This window comes from Bubalus kerabau, chromosome 9 (assembly GCF_029407905.1).
Source record: "Bubalus kerabau isolate K-KA32 ecotype Philippines breed swamp buffalo chromosome 9, PCC_UOA_SB_1v2, whole genome shotgun sequence".
NCBI classification, from domain to species: domain Eukaryota; kingdom Metazoa; phylum Chordata; class Mammalia; order Artiodactyla; family Bovidae; genus Bubalus; species Bubalus kerabau.
The window spans coordinates 94,811,234-94,834,898 of NC_073632.1; the positions used below are offsets into that span (position 1 = coordinate 94,811,234).

The following is a 23,665-nucleotide window of genomic DNA, read 5'->3' on the forward strand; positions in this document are numbered from 1 at the left end:
CAGTCAATGGGGTCGCAAAGAGTCGGACACGACTGAAGTGAATTAGCACAGCACTGCACAAGGGGAGAGTACTAAAGCCAGCATGGCTCCCCCAAAGGCCAAACAGGGCCAATGTCCCTCTGTTCACCATTCCGGAAGCCCGGCCAGCCCAGTTGCTCTGCAGCAGAGTCCAGTGAGGGTCCCAGACCCCTCTCCCAGGCAGCACCAGGTCTCAGAAGCTTCCAGATGCCATTTGGGAGAGGAGCGGGAGAAGGGAGAGGAAACACGAAGCTGGAGTCGTCCAGAAGACAGAAGAGGCTGAGCCACCACACATGAGCAAGTGTGAAGCTTGCTCCTTCCTGGTTCCTAAAAGGTAGTGAAGAGATTTCATGTGTCACAGAAAATAAAGTCTATGTTCTATGCAGTTGCCGCAGTGTTATGAACATTTTATGACACCCACCCTCCTATCTTGCTCCCCAGCACAGGTATCTCTTGGCTACAGCAAAGTCTGTGCACGCATGCTCAGTCGCTTCAGTCATGTCTGACTCTTTGCAACCCCACGGACTGTAGCCCAGTATTCTCCAGGCAAGAATACTGGAGTGAGTTGCCATGCCCTCCTCCAGGGGATCTTCCCAACCCAGGGATCGAACCCATGTCTCCTGCATCTTCTTCACTGCAGGCAGGTTCTTTACCGCTGAGCCACTGGGAAGCCCTGCAGCAATGTCTACCCTCAGCCAGTTCTTAGAAAAACAAATCATTGCCACAATTCTTTAAAATTTGTTTCTATGGGATGCCATGTGGGATGTGGGAACTTAGTTCCCCGCCCAAGGATAGAACCTGTGCATTTGGGAGCGTGGAGCCTTAACCACCCGACTGTCAGAGAAGTCCCTACAGTTTTTTCCTTGGTTGCTCTCTTTTCTGTGACTACATCTATATATCTGTTCAACTGTTCAAACACCAGCTTTCCATCCCTGATGCCTTTGATGGGTGTGTGATTTGGGGAAGGGATGGGGGTAAACAGAACCCAGTCCTGTGAGGGGACAAAGATGAGAGGTGTGACCAGTTCCAGTGATTCTGGAAGGACCTCAGCCTGCAGTGGCCCCGGTTGGAGGCAGGTGGAGGGGAGGGGGTTGGAGGTTCAGGAGTTCAGGAAAAGAAGAGCTAAGGAATGGTGCCACAACGGCTTCATGCAGCAAAAACTGGCCCTCCAGCTTCTCGTACACAAGACTCCAACCAAAAATCTCCAAAGAACAGGTTAAGTCCCACCTAGGCCAGCTAGGCCAAGGCAAAAATGGAGGCAGTGCATGTCTGTCCATCAGTTCAGCCAGGACCTTCCCTGTCTCCCTTAGAAGTGCCCTCTCTTCCAGTTGGAATTCCAGGCTCGGGGAGTTCAGGGACTGGCCCTCTCTGGAATGGAGGATTTTCATTCAGGATTCATTCATTCATTCCCATTCTTGCATGGACCCTACCCCAGCTTCAAGAGCCTTCTGGTCTCTTGAAATGTGAAGATTATCTATTGTTCAGTCCTTATCATGTTTCTTTTTTTTTTTTCCCTTAACCAACCTCAAAACCCCACCATGGCTGCCCTAGTTCTGGCCACGGAACACCCTGGGCAATGGCAGGATTGATGCCACAAGGAGGGGAGACCTGCTCGCCACATGGGAGCTGGCAGAGCTCTGGTAATAAAGCTCAGCAGTCACCCTGGGAGCCCAGGCCCTGCATTCAGAGGGAGGAACATAAGCCAGAGGCACCCTTCCCTGTGCGTCTCCTCCACTCACTCAGCATCCAGGTGTGAGCAAGCATCTCCATAAATGGGGCACTGTGCTTGGGGACCTGGGGAGCAGCGAACGAACAAACCTGCCCCCAGCCTCTCAGAGCTCATTTCTAACAGAGTCTGCGTACCTGGCCACTTTGTGCACGTGCCTGATTGAACCACTGCAAGGAGCTCTTGAGGACGTGATGGTGGCCACATTTTGCCCTTGAGGAAACTAAAGCAAAGCCGTATGCCCGGCTCACTGATTTTGCAGTTGACTTCACAGCCTGATCTGCTGGGCTGCAAACTCTTCCCCCTACCCCATCTCCATTTTTTCCCCTTTATTCCTGGCCCTCTCTAGTCTCCACCTGTGGGATCCAGACAGTAGCTCCTTCAGCAAAAAAATTACCAGCTGGTAAAATGCTCAAGCTGAGGGAGGGACCCTAGCGCTTATTAACAGTCAGCGAGAACCAGTTCATCAGGCAGCAAGCTGAGCAGCGGGCCCTGCGAAAAGGCTAGAGGAGGGGTAAGTTTTGAATAAAGGGAGGTGGTGAGGGAAGTGGGTTGGTGCCCAAAGCAAATTCTGCCTACATGACAAATGTGCCAGGGGCACCCGCCCATTAGCGTGTAGCCATCTACAGTAACTGACAATCCAATTGAACACTTCTGTATCATTAACTACTGCCCAAAAAAATCTGCAGAAATTAGCAGCTCACAAGATAGTCCTGTGAAGAGCGAGGCGGTGGTTTTGGGGTGGGACGAAAGGAAAAGTTAAGCAGTGATTCCTTTGCGGTGTGAGATATAAAGGCCCAACACTGATTGAATCATGTTTCTTATTTGGGGTTAAATTGCAAACACTCTGAAGCTGGAGTTTATACCCATTTCACCAAGAAATCTCTCCCCAGCTCAGGTCCGGGGGGGTGACTTCTGAGAGAGGGTGCTCCCTTATGTCATAATAGGAGAAGTAGGTGCAGACTTAGGAACCCAAGGTCAGTGTGGTCAGAGTCCACTCAGAGGCTGAAAACCAGGTTGAACACCCTGCCCAGGAGTTCGCCCCCATAGGTAGCCCTTGATGAAAACCTCCATTGCTCATCTGAGCTCTATCATCACTGAAGATTCGTTTCTCCACCATATGCCAGAGCCTGTTAAGGTTTTTAAGAGTTTAAAAAGGTAAACAACAATAAGTTTAACAAAAAATCCTGTACAATCCAAGGCAAGGGCACATTCAGATGAAACCCTTGTCAAGGCCAGTAAGAGGATGGGAAATTACCAGGTTGTTTTTCCCCAAGCTGATGACCCTCAGATGGCTCCTTTCTAAATTTGCCTACAGAGCGCTCACCACTTGTACTTGTGAGCGCATGTGTGGGTATCTGTGAGTTTGCCAGGCAAGAAAAATGCTGACAAGAGTTGGCAGTGAGAATTAATGCTCTTCCTGAACACCATGATGCAGCTGGTCACAGGCTTTCAATGGTCACATTTTTTTAAAAGGCATCTTTTTAAAACCTGCTGGACCGTTTTCTTAAGGCCAAGCATACAGCGACTCCAGGGCTCAGCTCACATCTCCCTGTGTCCTGCACGTACACACATGTGCACACACCCACGTACACACCCCTGAAGGTGTAGAGATTGTGCCTGGAAACCAGTCTCTGTGCTTCTGGTCAGGCAGAGCCACCATGCGATGCACCCATGACCTTCTGTGGGCTCCCAACAGGCTAGGAGCCCTAGGAGGGGCATGCTGGCCTCTGGGGAAGGAGTGAAATACAGCATCTCCTGCCTGGATTACGCCTGTCTGGGCCTCATCACGCCTGGGGAGAGCTTGGTGGAGCACGGGCAGGCTCTAGTCCCAGGGTAGCCCCCCCTAAGCCCAAAGATAGCACAGAATTTGCAGCCCAAGTATAACCAGTGCTGGAGGAAATGGAAAGAGCACTGAATCCAGAGCCTGACACTTACTTCTCTGTGACCTTGAGCAAGTTACTTACTCTCTCTGAACCTCTGCAGAAGAAGAGAACTTCCTTTATAAGAAAAAGCCTTTATTTCTTTCATGCATGCATAAAATAATCACCTGAATCCTAGAATGTCAGAAATGAAAATCTACTTGAGACTATTATTACTCAGCGCAGCCACTTAATTGTAATAAACAGGGCTCAGAAATGTCAGATGACTCACGAGGAGGTCACGCAGTGGGTAAGATGAGAAACTGGAGCTATACCAGCCGTTATGTACCATACTACTCACCACACGTGGCTACTTACCCTTGAAGTGAATTCAAAAGAAATAAAATCGGAAGTTCAGCTCCTCTGCCACACCAGCCACATTTCCAGTGTTAGGTCACCCCGTGTAGCAAGCGGCCACCACAATGCACAGTGCAGGTACAGAACAGCCCATTTTCACAGGGACTTTTATTGGGTGGTCCTAGGCTAGAGGTGGTGCTAGAGGGAAAGACTCTGCCTGCTAATATAGGAGATGCAAAAGACACAGGTTTGATCTGTGAGTCATGAAAGTCCCCTGGAGTAGGAAGTGGCAATGCATTTCCATATTCTTGCCCAGAAAATTCCATGGACAGAGGAACTAGGGGGGCTACAGTCCACAGGGTTGCAAAGAGTCGGACACGACTCAGCACACACATACACACACAGGCTAGAGGCCAGAACTCAGGTCTTTGGACTCTAAGCCCCATGTTCTGTTGCCTGCTTCTGACCTCCCTGGTTTCCTACATGAAATACAAGGGATTGGCAAAACTGTGCTTAGTTGCTCAGTTGTGTCCAACTTTTTGCAACTCCATGGACTGTAGCCTGCCAGGCACCTGTCTCCATGAGATTCTCCTGGCAAGAATCCTGGAGTGGGTTGTCATACCCTCCTCCAGGGGATCTTCCCAACCCAGAGACTGAACCCAGGTCTCCCAATTTTCAGGCAGATTCTTTACCATCTGAGCCACCAGGGAACCCAAACTAGGCAAAACTAGGGGCAAGCATAAGGTCTGGCTTCCCAGGTCGGCATCTTATGCCTGTACCGCTGCAGCTTATTGATAGAATTCTCACTGAAGTTGACCTGCCACTTAGGAAACGATAAATGAAATGAATGTTCCTGCTTATAAGAGCCAAATAGACTCCTTTTGTTGTTACAGTGGGGAGATGGAAGACTCTTGGAATTGGGTGGTATGGTCCTGTTGAAATGACTTGAACAGAACTGTGTGCTCAGAACAAATACATTCCCACTTCTTTTAAAAAGTGTTTGGTCAGTGACCCTCGCTGCCACTCTTCAGAGAGCAGCCACCCCAGGCTGGGTTCAGCCACGACAGATAGCCTTGGGTTGTACATTCTGAAGACCTGGGGTGAGGGGCCCATGGAAACTTCCACAGTGGTGGCAAGGTCAGAGCACAAGGGTGAAGCCAGGGTCTGATGCAGTCAGTGCTGACCTTGGCCAAGCCCATCCAGGTCATTTCTGTGCTTCTTCTCTCAATCTAGATGTCCAGAGGCAAGGACAGATGACCCCCCTCTCACATTCTCTGAGCTAATGGAGAGGCTTAGCACCTCCTGTAAAGCATGACACTACCTATAACTGCTCATTCTACGTCAGTGGTTCTTTATGTTTTGGGGATCACAGACCTTCTAAGTGCCTATTGGAAGCTTCAGATCTTCTCCCCAGGAAACCACAGATATGTATACTGATTCCACATTGTGTACATCATTTCAGGCCATTGCTGCTTTGGAAGATGGAAGGGGCTGAGCGCCAAAGAATGCAGGTGGCCTCCAGAAACCCAAACAGGCAAGAAAACACAACATCCCCTAGAGCTCCCAGAAGGAAACACAGCTCTTCCATCACCTTGATTTCAGCCCAGGAAGGCTCAGGCTGGACTTCTGACCTCCAGAACTACAGGACGATACACCAGTGTTGTTTTAAGCCACTACATTTGTGTGGTAATTTATTATAGCAGCAATAGAAACTAATACAGATTTTGATCTTTAAGGAAACACAACTTCCAAAATAAAATGAGAGGGGGGAAAAAAAAAACTGTGACTGAAAAGTGAGGCTGGGGCTTCCCTGATGGCTCAGTGGTAAAGAATCTGCTTGCCAATGCAGAAATCATGAGTTTGACCCTGGTCCAGGAAGATGCCACATGCCATGGAGCAGCTAAGCCTGTGTGCCACGACTGTTGAGCCTGTGCTCCAGAGCCTGGAAATCGCAACTACTGAGCCCACGAGCCCTAGAGCCCTTGCTCCCCAACACGACAAGCCACCACAGTGAGTCCTTACATTGCAACTAAAAGTAAAATCCTCTGGCTGCAACTAGAGAAAAGCCTGCGCAGCAACAAAGACCTCGTAGAGTCAAAAATAAATAAATTAGAAATTTTTTGAAAAGTGAAGTAAAACTTTAAAAATAAAGTAGCCCTGAGCTAATTTTTAAAGAAAAGAAAAAATGAGGCTATTCGTGAGCAAAGACAGACTTCAGAGGACAGACCCCAGACAGCAAGTTGGCAACAGGCACCCTAGAGGATGCTACTGCCAACAGAAGACTCCCGCCTGCTCAGGACAGAAAGGAACACGCGTCCCAACCTGTCTTTTAAGTTCCTCCCGCTCCTTCCAGGACCAGACAGCACATGAAGCAGAAGCAGAGAATGGAAACACCTGCAATACTACAAGACCTCAGCGAAAGAGAATTTTCAGGCTGAGTTTTGAGGTCAAGAGATAACAACTAGACTCCATGCTGGATTTCAACCATCTAGCCCCTCTAACGGAGAAGGCAATGGCACCCCACTCCAGTACTCTTGCCTGGAAAATCCCATGGATGGAGGAGCCTGGTAGGCTTCAGTCCATGGGGTCGCTAAGAGTTGGACACAACTGAGCGACTTCACTTTCACTTTTCACTTTCATGCATTGGAGGAGGAAATGGTAACCCACTCCAGTGTTCTTGCCTGGAGAATCCCAGGGACGGCGGGGCCTGGTGGGCTGCCATCTTTGGGGTTGCACAGAGTCGGACACAACTGAAGCGACTTAGCGGCAGCCCCTCTAAAGGTGCGTCCCACACTGGGATCTATCCTTCACAACTGAGAACCACACAGTCTGAGGTCAAGGGGTCCTGTTGAACTCTGGTTGGAGGACCAGGAGGCGTTATTGCAGGAGAAGGAGCAGGGCTGGAGTTGAATGTCTGACCCACTCTCTCCCAGATGTGCCTTTGGACCAATGAAGTCCCACGCATGGGTGGGAGCTGTGAAAATTTTTTTCCTAACTAATGAGATGCAGGGGGCATGGGAAGGGATGTTTGTGTATATGTGCATATGTTTACAGACACACAATGAGAACACACACACAGACATGTGTTCTGGGCATTTGAGGTGGTTTTAAGACAGCATGAGTGTGAAAGAATGAATGTTCTGACACATTCTTCAGAATAAGCCTGAGAGATGGTTTCTATCTGTTACCCACACAGACTGAGCATGAATAGGCTAGACCAATTACAGTTGTAGGAGGTAGGGATGGGGTGAGACTAAACCCCTATGTTCCCGGAATTTACCTGGAACATGTCAAGGTCACATGCAAATAGAGGACATGGCTTAAATTTTAACTCCAAGCAGCAACAGAGACTTTCATCAATAGAAAATGCTCCACCACCACCCTGTTGTAACCATTCCTAAAAAATGTCTGGCCCCCAAACACAGAATGCTTTCCTGTAGCGCCTGAAGTAGTGTTCTCACCATATAGCCACTCTGCTTTCTGAGCTGGAATCAGAGTTCATATAATCTTAGGGCTGAAAAGGTCTTTGACTTAAACAGTATCATCTCACTTTATCAAGGGGTTCTTGAGGCAAGAATACTGGAGTGGTTTGCCATTCCCTTCTCCAGCGGATCACATTTTGTCAGAACTCTCCACCGTGACCCATCTGTCTTGGATGGCCCTGCATGGCATGGCTCATAGCTTCAATGAGTTACACAAGGCTGTGATCCGTGTGATTGTTTTGCTTGACTTTCTGTGATTGTGGTTTTCATTCTGGAGGCTGTGGGATTGTAGTTCTTGCTTTAAAATGAGGTGGTTGGATGGCATCACCAACTCAATGGACATGAGTTTAAGCAGACCCCAGGAGATAGTGAAAGACAGCCTGGTGTGCTGCCGTGCATGGGTCACAAAGACTCAGACACAACTGAGCCACTGAACAACAACCATCTTACTTCAAATGTAAGCGGGTATGTTTCTACCAATGTCCAGAGGAAGAGATGCCTCATCCAGACCAGACAGAGGCCAGGCCACCTCTTAGAGCCCAGCAGACTTTCTTCCTAGGACCCTCAGAAACTACTGAATTCTTAAAACTCCCTTTAATTCCCTCAGGAATCTTGAATTAGCAGGATTTCAGAGGCTTGCCTACCTGGTGCCTACACAGAGCATATGTGAGAATGCTTTACAGACCCAAGGACCAGCTCCTAGGCCACAAGGAGAAGGCAGGGCTCTGCTGCCTGTTGATATAATCAAGCCCAGGGAGACCTAGGTGGCTAAAACTTGAATGAATGCTTGAACAATTTTGCCCTACACACCAAGCGGGGAACTGCCCCCAAGGCTGGGCCATCTTGAGTTAACCCTTCCAAACTTTTGTCCTGCAGCGCCCAATCCAGAGTGAGCCCAAATTCCCAGGGAAAACCACTCAGCTCCTCAGCCAAAGAATCCCCTGTTGACATATTCAGCAGCGGTGACACCGGTTATCTCCACGCCCAAAGTGGCTCAGCTTTTGGAAAGGGACATGCATCTATGTGTGGCTCTGAGTGACCGACTCCCTATGGCTCTGCCCTCGGTCGGGCTATGGCTTAGCCAAACAGTAAAAATGCACTTGTTTGGGCAAAGCCTTCTCCATGCCCAGTGGTGGGTGTGGGTGAGGCTGTGGAACCCCTTTCTCAGCAGAATTTAACCTCTTCAGGAAAGATGAGGCTTGGCGTGGAGCTCTCATCACTGCAACACACAAAGATGCCAACGCATCAGTATAACTACTGCCTCTGCAGCTTGGGGACCACAAACACCACCCCCCCACCCTAGCTCGGGAGCTCCACCACCTCCACCACGGCTCCTCACCCCCAGCAGAGGGCTTTCGAGGTGGTTCAAGTCCATTTCCATCTCATTCTCATAATCTTAAGGGAAGCAAAAGAGCTGTCTCTTGACCTGTGTCACAGAAGGGGAAACTTGAGATAGCCAGCTTTCCCAGAGTCATGTGGCCACTTAGGGACAGACTCCAGGCCAGAAGCCACCTTCTCCCAGCCCTAGGTTCCTTGCCATTTATCCCTGCTGGGATAAGAGGGGGAAGAGAGCCCCCTCTGCCTTAATGTGAGAATAGCTGCCCTCTGTTGAACACTTACTCTGTGTCAGCACTGCCCTAAGCATGTCGGGCAGCTCCAGTTCTTAGGACTAAACTTCTAGGGAAGTTGTAGACCCACCTTACCGATGGAGAAAGTGAGGCTCAGAGCGGTTAACTGGCTAAGCAGCTACTGAGGGTTGAACCCGGGGTTCCCAGCCCCATCCACTGGCTCCAAAGCTCCTTGGACCAAACCACCGACAAGAACGGGTGAAGGACGCTACCTCATAGCTACGTTGCTGCCGTCGATCACTATGGGTCTCAAGGAGCTGGCAGGGCCTCCACTGTCTTCTCCAGGGTCCGCTCCTAGCCCGCCCTGGGCAGAGTCCGGGGTCCCGCAGGAGCCCCTGGGCACGAGCAGGGGTGCGGCGCTGCCCTCAGGCGCGGCGGGCCGGCTGCCCGTCTGGATCAGCTCCTGCAGCACGTCATTGACCAGGGCGTCCTCGCCCAGCTTGCCCAGCACCCTGGCCACGTCCTCCCGGCTGTAGCCCAGCTTCTGGAAGAACTCCATCTTGCTCGAGCGCTGCATGCTGCGCCAGCCGGGACCCCCGCAAGGGTTCTGCCGCCGGCTTCCTCCTGGCAGCGCCCCGCCGGCATGAGCTAGAGAGAAGAGGCAGCCATCAGGTGTTGCGGGGCCGCGGGAGCCCGATTATGTGTACTCCGCCCCTCCCCGCACCACCGCCCCCCCACCCCCCGCCCCGCCTTGTCTGTCAGGAAGTCACATCGGGGCCTTGTGCCCTGGGGAGTTTCAGTTGCTGGTGTGGCTGGTGAGACGCAGATGCAATCTCGCTGCCTTTCCTAGCGGGTGCTCCCAGGCCTTCACCGCACTCCCGGCCCTCGTGAGGGTCACCCACCTGAGCAGGCCACCCAGATCTCAGGACACTCATGCACAGGCCACAGAAGTGCTTCTGAGGCTCTGCTATGGCTGGACTGTGTCTCCGCCAAGTGCATATGTTGAAGCCCTATATCCCCACCCCACCCCTCAGCATGTGTCTATTCAGAGATAACGTCTTAAAGAGGTGATTATGTTAAAAGGAGGTCAGTGGAGCGGGTCCTAATCGAATGTGACTGGTGTCCTCATACAAAGAGGACAGCTGGACACACATGGGTACCGAGGGAAGCCATGAGGAAACACAGTGGAGGGAAAAGGCCAACAGCCAGCTGAGGAGGAGGTCTCAGAAGAAACCAGCCCGCCGACACCATGATCTCGGACTTCCAGCCACCAGAACTTCGAGGAGGTGATGATGATGATGGCGATAATGTTAAATTTTAAAAATGGTGGATCAGGCAGTCAAGAATCTGCCTGCAACGTGGGAGACCCAGGTTCGACCCCTGGGTCGAGAAGATGCCCTGGAGAAGGAAATGTCTACCCCTCCAATATTCTTGCCTGGAGAATTCCATAGACAGAGGAGCCTGGTGAGCTACGGTCCATGGGATCACAAAGAGTTGGACACAACAGAGCAACTAACACAAAGTCATCCCTCAGCTGCGGGAAACGTTCCAGGAATTTCTTATATAAAACAGCATAGTGCTTATATATAACCTAAGCATATTCACCAGGACTCTAAAGCCTCTCTACATTGCTTATAATACCTAGTACAGTGTAATGCCATGTAAATAGCTGCTGGAACATGGGAAAGTCAAGTTTTGCTTGTATGATGCAGGTGTCAGGCTTTAGGAACTCTTTGAGTATGATTAGGGGTTCAGGGGAGAAGGGGGTCAGTGATGACAGAGGAAGCAGCAGCAGGTAGGGATTCTCCCTCCCCTGTGGGTCAGTCTTCCCCCTCAGTCAGGCCCCACCAGGCCAGGGAAGGGGGACAGGAGGCAGGGTGGCTTCTTCAGGGCCTGGGGCAGGTGAGGGGCTAGGCCTCCCAGGGCCTAGGAAACTTCTGGGATTCTTTTTTTTTTTTTAATAGTTTTAATCCACAATTGGTTGAATTCGAGGATATGGAGGGCTGATTGTTTACATATTATATATAGGTCGTAAAATGCTAGTCACTCACTAGTGTCCAACTCTTTGCAACACCCTGGACTGTAGTCCACCAGGCTCCTCTGACCATGGAATTCTCCAGGCAAGAATATTGGAGTGGGTTGCCACGGTTTTCTCCAGGGGATCTTCCTGACCCAGGGATTGAACCTGGGTCTCCCACATTGCAGACAGATTCTTTAGCATCTGAGTCACTAGGGAAGCCCATATATATCCAAAATAAAAACCAACTCTGTGGTATTTTGTTATGACATCCACAGCAAACTAATACAACTCCTAGAATTAAATGGAAAAACACTCTCTGGTGAATTCTATTCCCAGAAACACATGCTTTGACCAAAATTCAGCTCTGTGCACCAACACAGTTTTCTATAGCAGTTAATTCAGATAGTACTGAACCTCTAAAATAAGAGGTCCTAACTCAGACTTGATTCTTTCCACCCAGCCGTCACTTCCTGGCCTGCACCTTTGGGGTAGTTGGGGGCAGGAGGGTGCAGCCTGACATATGTTTACAAGAAAATATGACTGAGTCAAAAGGAACACTCTGCTCAGACTGGGTCTCTCTTTTCACAAAGACCTATATCTTTCAAAAAACTTTTAAAATACAGAAATAATCTTGAAAATCTATAGACTATGAAAAATTGAAACAATGTAGAAGTATAACATATGAAAATATATAATGTCTCTTCCTACAAACCCCAAACCCTACTTGCCTCTCCTGTCTGCTTCTAGCACTTTTTCTCTGCATTTTCTTGCATGTCTAGCAGATACATGCACATTCTGTTTAAGGGAGGTTGTTTTTACACAAATAGTATCATACTGGACTTATTATTTAGCAAGTCATTTCTCTTATTAAAGAGTCATTTTGGAAATCTTTCCCTGCCAGTTTAGCTGTTTGGCTGCCCACCCTATCCACAGTATTTAGAACAGTGCCTGGCACAGCTGAATCTCAGTGCATATTTGTCAAATGAATGACCAAATGAAAGAATGTATGGTGTTTATCCATATGCCAAATGATGGAAATGCAGGTGGTCTTTGATGTTTCCCCTACAAACAGTGCTCAACACACATTCACACACATCTGTCATTCCACCCCGTCCTCTTCTCAGTATTACAGGCTCTTCATCTTCAGTTCCTAGCCTCCTATTGGAATCCTCTGCAACACTCTCTCTTCTGGGTTCCCAGCATGGCCTCCTCTTGTCTTGCAGAACCTCTCCCTTAATACAAGAACTTCAGTAGAACTCATGATGGGGCTGGCAGGTCACAGACATTTGTCAATCAGCCTCCTGGATAGAAAATTTTTGTGGATAATTCTTCAAGAGATGGGAATACCAGACCAACTTACCTGCCCCCTGAGAAATCTATATGCAGGTCAGGAAGCAACAGTTAGAACTGGATATGAGACAACAGACTGGTTCCAAATCAGAAAGCACTATGTCAAGGCTGTATATTGTCACCTGCTTATTTAACTTATGTGCAGAGTACATCATGAGAAATGCCAACCTGGATGAAGCACAAGCTGGAATCAAGATTGCCAGGAGAAATATCAATAACCTCAGATACACAAATGACACCACCCTTATGGCAGAAAGTGAAGAACTAAAGAGCCTCTTGATGAAAGTGAAAGAAGACAGTGAAAAAGTTGGCCTAAAACTCAACACTCAGAAAACTAAGACCATAGCATCCAGTCCCATTACTTCATGGCAAGTAGATGGGGAAACAATGGAAATAGTGACAGACTTTATTTTCTTGGGTTCCAAAATCACTGTTGATGGTGACTGCAGCCATGAAGTTAAAAGATGCTTGCACCTTGGAAGAAAAGCTATGACCAAACTGGATGGCATATTAAAAAGCAGAGACATTACTTTCCCAATTAAGGTCTGTCTAGTCAAAGCTATGGTTTTTCCAGTGGTCATGTATGGATGTGAGAGTTGGACTGTGAAGAAAGCTGAGTGCCGAAGAATTGATGTTTTTGAACTGTGGTGTTGGAAAATACTCTTGAGAGTCCCTTGGACTGCAAGGAGATCCAACCAGTCAATCATAAAGGAATTTAGCCCTGAATATTCATTGGAAGGACTGACGCTGAAGCTGAAACTCCAATACTTTGGCCACCTGATGCAAAGAACTGACTCCTTGGAAAAGACCCTGATGCTGGGAAAGATTGAAGGCGGGAGGAGAAGGGGATGACAGAGGATGAGATGGTTGGATGGCATCACCGACTCGATGGACATGAGTTTGAGCAAGCTCTGGGAGTTGGTGATGGACAGGGGAGCCCAGCGTGCTGCGGTCCATGGGGTCACAAAGATTCAGACGTGACTGAGGGACTGAACTGACTCCTGAATAGAGAGGCCTCTGCCGCAGCCACCACTTGTCGGTTGCTACCCGCCTGGCCCACTGATCACTGCCATACCGAAATTGCCCTCAAAGTCACCAGTAACCTCGTAACTGCCAAAGCCAGCAGCATCTTTCCACTCCTTGCCTTGGGCAGCCTCTCTGCTGCTTTTGGCTCTGTGGCCCACATCCTTACTTGGGATTTTAAATCCAAAAATTTGGGACCACTTCTTTCTTGAAACTCTCTTCTCCCTTAGGTTGCAGAACTTCGCCTGGGTCTCCTACTTCTTTCCAGCTCTTTGCTTAGCCTCTGGTCCCTTGTTCAATGTCGGGCTTCTGCCCAAGCCATCTTGCCTAACCCTCATGCCCTCCACCAGCCCCCTAGATCCATGAACCCACAACTGCACTTCCAGCTCAGACTTCTTGCTAAGCACCAGGCACACACAGCTGTAAACTGTGAGATAAATGCCCTGCGCGCTATTTGGTAAAGCACTGTGGGAACTCAGAACACTTGCTGAGTCGGCTTCAGTGATTCTCAAAGTGTGGTCCAGAGAGAGCCCAAGACCCTCACAGGGAGTGTATAAGGTAAAACTATTTCCCTAATAAATGCTAAGTTGTAATTTGCTTTTTCTTCCACTCATCCTCTCACGAGTGTACCATGAAGTATCCCAGAAGCTACATGTCACTGTGATATTGCCAACAGCTTGAACATGGAAGCAGATATGAGAAGCCAGCTGTCTTGTATTAAGCTGAATATTAAAGAGATTTGCAAAAATATAAATCAGTACCAGTCTTCTTAAAAATTTTGGAGGTTTGGAAAATAGAGTTCTTTCTCATAAAATACATCATTTATATTAAATATGATTGGTTTACCCTGATTTTTAAAATAAATGATTATTTTTAAATTTCATAGTTTTAGTTTCTAATAAAGTACATATCGACAGATAGATATAAACCACATAAACAAATTGAGGTGATGGTGGTCCTTAATAGTTTGTGAGACTGGAAAGGAATTCTGAAACCAAAAACCCTCTTCTTAAATCCAGAGCTTTTCAACAGCTTTTTCCATGTAGACGGTTCCGTGTAGGTGGCCTACAGACATGTCATCCAGGGCCCCTGACAGAAGCCCTGTGTCTTTCCTTCCTTCAGCATGGCCCCTCTCACACCCACCTCCTGCCCACAAGCCCCACCCAAGCCTCCATGCCTACCTTCTGCATCCCACCCCCAGTGTGGGCCACAGCTTCCTAGGGGCCCCTCCTCCATCCCATCTGGCTGAGCCCCCATTTGTAGCCAGCACGGAGTTTCTAGAACAAGTCTGACCATGTCACCCCCTGCTTAGAAACACCCTCTTACCCCGTGTTGACCTCAAGAAAGACACCGAGTTCCTGAGCAGATGGCTGAGCTGTCAGGATGCACTGCAGGCCCCCGTCCACCTCTCGCGCTCAACTGCCCTCTGGCCCTTTCTCTCCAGCCACACTGAAGCTCTTTCTACTCCCCACTCCAGAATATTCCTATCATTGCACTTTTGCATATGATGTCCTGTCTACCCAGAGAGATCTTTTGGGTTTAGCAAAAATCAAGATTCAACTTAAAAAAAAAAAAGATTTGGCTCAAACGTGCTCACAGTGGTCATCCCTGACTCCCTGACAGAATGAGTGTCTTGGGCCTCTCAGGTCCCAGGCATGTGCACACACATCTGTAAGGCATATGGAGTTGTCAGGTATCTGCTTCTCAGACTGTGAACTGCCTTCCGACCTGTCTGTCTCAGAGTCACTAGCACTGAGCATGTGTGTTCTAGTCGCTCAGTCGTGTCTGACACTTTGTGATCCCATGGCCTGCATCCCTCCAGGCTCCTCTGTCTGTGGGGATTCTCCAGCCAAGAATACTGGAATGGGTTGCCATGCCCTCCTCCAGGGGATCTTTCCAACCTAGGGCTCGAACCCAGGTCTCCCACATTGCAGGCAAATTCTTTGCTATCTGAGCCACCAGGGAAGCCAGCACCTGGGATAGTGCCTCATATATGAGAAGAGTTTAGTAGCTTTTTCTTTAATAAATGCCCAAAGCTAAAATCACCTTCCCTCCTGGAATATTTTTTCTTGAGTTCCCATCTCACTGAATGGCATCCCCCAGAGATCCATAGAAGCAACCATGAGGTCAGCTTTGACTCATCCCTCTCCCACACTTCAACATCCAATGAGTCATTAACTCTGCTTCCCTGACGTTTTCCATAATCATGCTCTCCTTTACACTCACACCACCACCGTCCAAGTTCACTCATTCATCCATCCATTCATTCTTTCATTCATGTAACTAACACTTACTGATCACTTCCTAGGCACCAGGCAATGTGCTGGGACCCAGTTCTATAAAGACAAAATAATCCACAGTCTGATTTCTCTACAATCTATTCAGGAAAACAGACAAAAAATGTAAACAACAAGTCATACATCATGATGATAAGCACAGTTACTTTCTATCAGAAAAATGTGCTTTCAAAACTCAAGAGAGGAATGACTTATCTTCGTCGGAGGAGAAAGGCGAGGCCAGAGGGGCCCGCACAGAGCTGGATGACCAAGGACGAGCCGGCCTCTCCCAGCCAGAGACAGGCCACATTGTCATCTCCCCAGGGCTCCTGGGAGGGCCACCTCACCACACTCCCACCCACAACTGCTCTAGTCAAGTTAGACTAGACTGATCAAGACTTCCGTGTCCCCCCAAAATGTCCATGTCGTTCCACCCTGTTCAGAGTAGATGTCAAAGCTCCTCAGCATGAGAAGCAAGACTGATCACATCCAGGTCCAAGCTCCTTTCTGGTTTCCATGGCCACGCACCTCTAATCCAGCCTCACCTTTTCCCTGACCAGTGCCATTCTTTTCTTTCAGGGTGATTGTTTTCTCGGACCAGGGTCCAGCTTTGACCCAATCTCCATAGAGGAAGATGACACTCACCCATCTGGTAGGCCAGCTCACACTAGGGACTGTGCGCTGTCCCTAAAAGACCCTCATGTCTCAGACCTGGAGACCACACCCCAGGCTCCTCCCTCTGTGGAACCCCTGCCCCTTCTCCACCAGACCTAATCTCACTGTCACCTCCTTCAAGAAGTCCTCCCAGACTGATGGCTTCAGTTACTCCCGCCCCACCCCTCCCCTGCTCTTTGTGCATGCACTGTAGCCCTTATTTGGATTTGGAAGAAAGAGACAGGAAGCTTGAGAGAAGAGGGTGGGAGAAAGAAAAGAAGGAGGGAACTAAAATGAAAGAAAGACAGTACAGACAACATGAACATAAAAGTTTATATTCACGTTTTTCTTCATTGTTTCCACTCATTTTCTTGCAGAGGCTCTTGAAACTTCCCATTATCCTTGGTGGGTCAATAGGGTGGATTAAAAAAACTATTCCCTGCTCACAGATGAAGACACTAAGGTTCAGAGTGGTACAGAGTGAGGGCTATACAGCTAGCAAATGGCAGAGACTGACCATAAGTAGATGCTCCAAACAATGGGTTGTTTTGAGCTGTGGTTCAAGATAGCAGCAATACCTTATCATCCCAGAAATGGAAACGTCAAAATATGACTGGGTCAGGTGACTTCTCTTGAGTCACCTAGTAACAGTTACGAGGAGAGTCCGAGTTTATTTTGTCACTTTGGGTTCTGGTAGGGCAGAAGCACGGACATTCTTGAAGTGAAAAACCTTTCTCCTGGGGAGTGGGAGGGGGGTCCCTGCCTTGGCAGCTCCCCACAGACCCCTCAAGCTTCAACAGAGCTCCTTTTCTGAGCGGAGTTTTGTAGGGTATGAGTGGGACGGGAGGGCTGTTTTCACACGAAATTAACTGAAAGAATTCACCTACTTCAGAGGCTTTTTCCCCCCTTGAGACTCTAAAATAACTTCATTTCCTTTTAAAATTTCTAAATAAGGGAGAACACTAGGGTGGGGGGCTGCTCTCTGGAGCCCCGAGTCACAGCCCGCCCCCCGCCCCCCCTCCCCCAGCTGTGATGGCCTCTGAGCCGCAGGGCTGCCGGCAGCTACTTTTTCCATTCTATTTTTAAGACCCGAAAGTACGAACAATTTCATCTTGGTTTTCTTCCTCAATCTTGACTGGAAGTCACAAACAGCACAGATGGCTAGTAACACTTTGAAAACCTTCCCAAGTCTCCGGCACTCTGAAAAGGGTCAGCGGGGCACGCTGTCGGATGCTCAGTGTCGAGGCTGCTGAGGGTGGGCTCCGGACCTGACGACCCAGCTGGAGAGAAAGGGAGAAGGGGGAGGGGGCACAGGGGACCCTCGCAGGCGGAACAAGGTGGGTCAGATCTGGTTTTTAGTCAATCAGGAAGGACGGGCTCTGGGCCAAAAAGTCTGGCTGAAAGAGCCCCTAGGGGAAGAAAAAAACACACAGCAAACTGAAGCATGAGCAAATAAGAGCAATAAGAACTGCAGAGAATCAGCAGCTCACAGGGACACTGTGTTTTCCGGTTACAAGGCGCCTCCTTGTGTGTCATCTTTGGGAAATCCCGAAGTCCCTGCGACATGGAAAGAGTTACTCAGGTTGCAGGTGACAAGACTGAGGTTTGGCTGACTTACCCAGGATCTCACCGCTGGATGGGAGACTCCCAAGGGTGGCAGTTCCTGCCAGAGGGTGCTGCCCAGGGCCACTCGGGGGCCACAGAGCAGGGCCAGTGCTCCTTCAACACTGGACCCTGACCTCCAAATCGGTTCCCAGGTTGCCTTGGCCAGCTGCAGAGAAATCTCCCGCACAAGCCCACCGGAAGTCACCCACCGTGGTGAGGGGACGGTTCTAGACAGAGTCCCTGCAGAAGTTTTCTGGTTCAGCTTAGATCTAGAAGCCCTCAGGGGAGTTGTCAGAGTTTGAGGAAGTCACAGAGAGGCAAAAACTTCAGCCCATGAGATTTGTGGTTTTGGCCTGACCTTTTTTTTTTTTTCCTTAACAGAATTATAATTTTTTAAAATTGTCGCAAAAGAGTCATAGCATAAAATTCACTGTTTTAACGATTCTTATGAGTGCATTTCAGCAGCAGCAAGCAACCATCATCACCCTCCATAGTCAGAGCGTTTTCGTCTTCCCAAATGGAAACTCTGTCCCCATTAAACACTAACTCCCCATCCCCCCGCCTCAACTCCTGGTAACCACAGTTCTACTTTGTGTCTTTACGAATTTGACGATCCTAGCTACTTCATGCAAGTGAAATCGTGCAGTATTCGTCCTTCTGGGTCTGGCTTGTCTCATTTGTCATAATGTTTTCAAGGTTCATCCATGTCGTATAAACCACACTGTTTATCCTTCCATTCATCCGTGGACACTGGGATTGCTGCTACCTGGGGGCTGTTGTGAATAATGTTGCTCTGAGCCTGGGGGGACTGGGCTGGCCTTTTGTTTTCTCCAGCCCTTGTGTGCTGCTGGAGGTTGCTTCAGGTGTACACACAAGTATTTACAGCCCTGATCGATACCGCAGGGCAACTCTGAAGCAAAGTTTAAAACAAAACCGTCTGCTCGGTGCCCCTCCCAACCTATTCAGCTGCCAGGTGTTGGCACTCCTGGTTTGGCAACATGTGGCCCTGAGGTCACCTCTTGGAGTTCGTGGCCAAGCATTCTAAAATGGCCCCAGGGCCTAAGCCAAGATTATATTCACTGCCATCAGGGGAAGACTTATTTCAATGTCCTCAAAGGCCTTCTTGAAGCCCACGGGGCCATCCTCTAGAAGACATGGCGTTTGGGGCCCTGCCAAATGTTCCCGATCTGCCAGGAAACTAGACACCCACCAGTCACCATCTCATCTACAAGATGCTCTCAAAAGCATGGAGACAGGTTTCAGATGTGCTCCAGAGTTCTGTGCATGTGTGCTAAGTCGCCTCAGTCATGTCCGACTCTTTGAGGCCCTAGTCCTTCTGATTTCACACAATTAAAACATCTTTAAAGCAGGAGCTTTTACTTAAACCTAAGAGTTTCTTCTGATTAATCTTTCTCCAATAAAAAGCCCTCTTGACATTAAATACAATTTTGCTAGATAGACCAAGATTTCACCCAAAGGAAATTAAAGATGCTTACCTATTTTTTTTCCCCCACTGAGCCCTCAGAGTAACTGAGGGAAATGAGATTGTTGCTAGGATGCTTCCCATCCAAGAACACATGCCCTGCATCCCGGCCCCCGCCTCCCCGAGCGCGCTGTCTCTGTCCTCCCACCCCCGCCGCAAGTCTGACAGCACTCTGTCACACTGACCCATGCCAGAGGACATGCACTCACCAGCAGGGCGTGTCGAGGGCCCTCGCGGTGGACACCCCGGTCCCCTCAGCTGTCCTCCCAGCTGTCCAGGTGTCCCTGAGGCTGGGAGAGTCTCTTCAGGCCGAAGTTCTGCTTCCTTTCACCATTCACATTCAAAGCTGCAAAGGTAGTTTTGCTTTGCCTTTTTTTTTTCTTTTAAAGGAGAGGAAGAAAGCAATCAGATGAGGGAGGGAGATGAAGCCTGCACCTCAGCATGAGTCACTGAATCAAAGTTCAACAACCACATGCAAAACACACTCCGTGAGGGCAGGGCTAGGGCAGACGAAAATATGAGCTCTCCGCTTCCCCCCACCCCCACCCTCGACGGTGGACACGGTGGACGTGGCTGCTCCAAGTTCCCACTCTGGCTGGCAGCTGAGAAGAGCATCTGATCCTAGATGCTTCTTAGGAAGGTGGGGGCTCACAACTTTATATACAGAATTGCCAGTTACACAGAGCCAAGGTGGGGGCGGGGCAGGGACAGAACCTGGGTGCATGGGCGCGTGGGCATTTCCCTGCCATCACAGGGGTCCCAGGCAGGTCACAAAGTCCTTCTTGCTGGAGGAGCAGGGCACTGGCCTCTGTCAGGAGATTATACAGCCCTGGGCTTCCCTCTCTGTGGCTGCGCACGGGGTGGGCAGTCTCCTCTCTCACAATGGCCGGAGGAGCCTGACCACAGCATCCTGGGACCCCAGCATCCTGAAGCCCAGCTTGCTGCAGCCTCAACAGGTACGGGCAACAAACCCCAAGCTCTGTGATTATTTCCAGCATTGGGGGATGCTCATCAGAGGAAAGAACACGATCAAACCCCACAGCAACCCACCTGCACAGCAAATGCCAATGTCCCTAACGTGACCAGTCCAGAAATATACAGTCATCCAGTTAGTCAAGCTGAGTTTAGAGCCTGGGAGTCAGTGCTGAGGAAATAAGAAAGCCACAAGTTACCAGACTTTCGATGCTCTGCTTTCTTTATTTCCCATCTGTGCCACACAGAAGATGGGAGGCAGTCTGCAATATTAAGGCACATATAGATCGGAGAAGGCAATGGCACCCCACTCCAGTACTCTTGCCTGGAAAATCCCATGGACGGAGGAGCCTGGAAGGCTGCAGTCCATGAAGTAGCTGAGGGTTGGACACGACTGAGTGACTTCACTTTTACTTTTCACTTTCATGCATTGGAGAAGGAAATGGCACCCCACTCCAGTGTTCTTGCCTGGAGAATCCCAGGGACGGGGGAGCCTGGTGGGCTGTCGTCTATGGGATCACACAGAGTCAGACACGACTGAAGTGACTTAGCAGTAGCAGTAGTAGAATGGATTACCTAAATAAAGATTAGAAGTACAGTGGGGGTAAATTAGGAGTTTGGGATTAACATAAACACACTACTATGTTTAAAATAGACAGCTGGTGGGAATTTGCTGTATGACTCAGGGAGCTCAAACCCAGGCTCTGTGACAACCTAGAGGGGTGGGATGGGGTGGGAGGTGGGAGGGAAGTTCTGGAGGGAGGGGACATAAGTATACCTATGGCTGATTCATGTTGTTGTATGGCAAAAGCCAACACAATATTGTAGAGCGATTGTCCTTCAATTAAAAATAAATAAATTGAGATGTTTAAAAAGTAAAATAGATAACTAAAAAAGATCTTCTGTATAGCACAGTATACAAAATACTCAATATTTTGTAATAACTTATTATGGAAAAGAATCTGAAAAACAAATATATGTGTGTGGGTGTAACTAAATTACTTTGTTAAACAACTGAAACTAATACAACATTGTGAATCAGCTATACTCCAATTCTTTTTAAATGATGAAAAGTCATACAATTTAAAAAAATTTTTTAATAATTAAAAAACAAAAACTACAGTCAGAAACCATTCAAAGAAAAAAAGAACATTACACTAGAACCTAGGTTAAAATAGTCACTTCACTTGAGCACTGATCCTAGCTTTGAAATTTGGGACACAATGGATTTTCTAATAACAACTACCATTTGTTTACCCCTGGCACCCCACTCCAGTACTCTTGCCTGGCAAATTCCATGGACAGAGGAGCTTGGTAGGCTGCAGTCCATGGGGTCGCTAGCAGTCGGACACGACTGAGCGACTTCACTTTCATTTTTCACTTTCATGCATTGGAGAAGGAAATGGCAACCCACTCCAGTGTTCTTGCCTGGAGAATCCCAGGGACGGGGAAGTCTGGTGGGCTGCTGTCTATGGGGTCGCACAGAGACGGACACGACTAAAGTGACTTAGGTTAGCAGCAGCCAGTATATTTGCTAAGTTTCCATCAAACTTTCCTAATCTTCACAACAGCTCTACAGCGCAGGAAATATTCTTCCCAGTTTTGAGATGAGGTCATCAGTACTGAAGGGCTTCCCAGGTGGTGCTAGTGGTAAAGAAGCCACCTCCCAATACAGGAGACACAAGTGACATGGGTTCAATCCCTGGATCGGGAAGTTCCCCTGGAGGAGAAAATGGCAAACCACTCCAGTATTCTTGTCTGGAGAATTCCATGGACAGAGGAGCCTGGGTGGGCTATATACAGTTCATGGGGTTGCAGATAGTCAGACAAGACTGAGTGCGCACACGCACACACACACACAGGGCAGTGTTGAGAAAGGGTAACTAAACTGCCCAAGTTCACTCAGTAAGTGGTTTGAGTCAAGAGTCAAACCCAGGACCATCAGGCTCCAAAATATACACTTTATCTGGCCGTGTGTAGCCTATCAGCTCTCAAACACCTAGTAAAGCATGCTCGGTTTTCAAGAGAAATAAAGATTTTCCTGGTATGAAATTTTAGGAGAAATCTAAGTCCTTATGTTGAGTGATGTATCAGATAATATTTTCAGCTCAAGTCCTGTAGAAGATGCGTGCATGTATGCTAAGTCCCTTCAGTTGTATTAGATTCTTTGCTGCCCCCATGAACTGTCACCCACCAGGCTCCTCTGTCCACGAGATTCTTCAGGCAAGAGTACTGCAGTGGGTTGCCATGCTCTCCTCCAGAGGATCTCCCCGACCTAGGGATCGAACCCACGTCTCTAACGTCTCCTGCATTGGCAGGCAGGTTCTTTACCACTAGCCCCACGTGGGACATCGTAGTAGATGAAGGGGCATCAAATGCCAATTCTTCACTGGAAGCCTCTGTCTAAGCGGTGGTGTTGCACCTCAATGCAGGGAAGGGTTTCTGTGTGGAAATGACCTGACATTGTCCAGGAGCCTTATTCTCTGACTGTCTGGCCGAATAAAGCCACAGAACTCAGAGCCAATCACTGCCAAGGGGTTCCTTGGACTCTCTTGCCCAAATACCAGATTCTGAGGGGCAATAATTCTATGTACAGGATAGCAACCAGTCAAGGAAGGAATTCTCTGCAGAGGTTTCCAGGTGCCACCATGCTGCGCACTTAACAAAAGATGAACATGAGTAATGAAATTTCTGAATCCTGACCTGTATCAGTCCAGGGTGATGGGACGCCTCGGCACAGGTCAGGCAACACAGCAGCCAGCAGCAAAAGCGAAAAAGACGTTAGAATCTGCTCAACTATCAGGCAAGTCAGCATTTTTTTGGCAGAGACCCCAGAATTCTATGTCTGAAATCTCAAGAGACATTATGTAGACCTGAAAAACAGCTACTCTGTGGTCTTCATAAGAAAAGAACCACCGTCTGGTGTCTTTATGGTATCTGATTTAGAGAAAACTCATCTTGGTTTTTCCACAACTGAAATGACTTAGCTGCTATGACTGTCAGAAGTTGAAAGAGTTGAACCACTGTTTAGCCAGCCTGTGTGCGTGCATGCTCAGTCGCTCAGTCGTGTCCAGCTCTTTGTGGCACCATGGATTGTGGCCCACCAGGCTGCTCTATCTGTGGTATTTCCCAGGCCAGAATACTGGAGTGGGCTGCCATTTCCTCCTCCAGGGGATCCTCCAGGCCCAGGGATTGAACCTACTGTTTAGCCTATTTCTCCCTAATTGTAACCTGCTGGAGGTTACAGAGGTTACTCAATATGCCAGCAA

General features: G+C 48.8%; 1 protein-coding gene across 1 annotated transcript in view; it reads right to left on the reverse strand.

Moving 5' to 3' along the window:
- ZC3H12D (zinc finger CCCH-type containing 12D) overlaps positions 1 to 19,770 on the reverse strand; it is a 33,866-nt gene extending 14,096 nt beyond the window's left edge. Inside the window, exons 1-2 of the mRNA XM_055535918.1 lie at positions 19,634 to 19,770; positions 9,286 to 9,661 (exon numbers count right to left, since the gene is read on the reverse strand). Coding sequence (XP_055391893.1) covers positions 9,286 to 9,590 — 305 coding nt within the window. The 5' untranslated portion in view covers positions 9,591 to 9,661; positions 19,634 to 19,770. The remainder of the gene's footprint in view (positions 1 to 9,285; positions 9,662 to 19,633) is intronic.
- Positions 19,771 to 23,665: the final 3,895 nt, after the last annotated feature.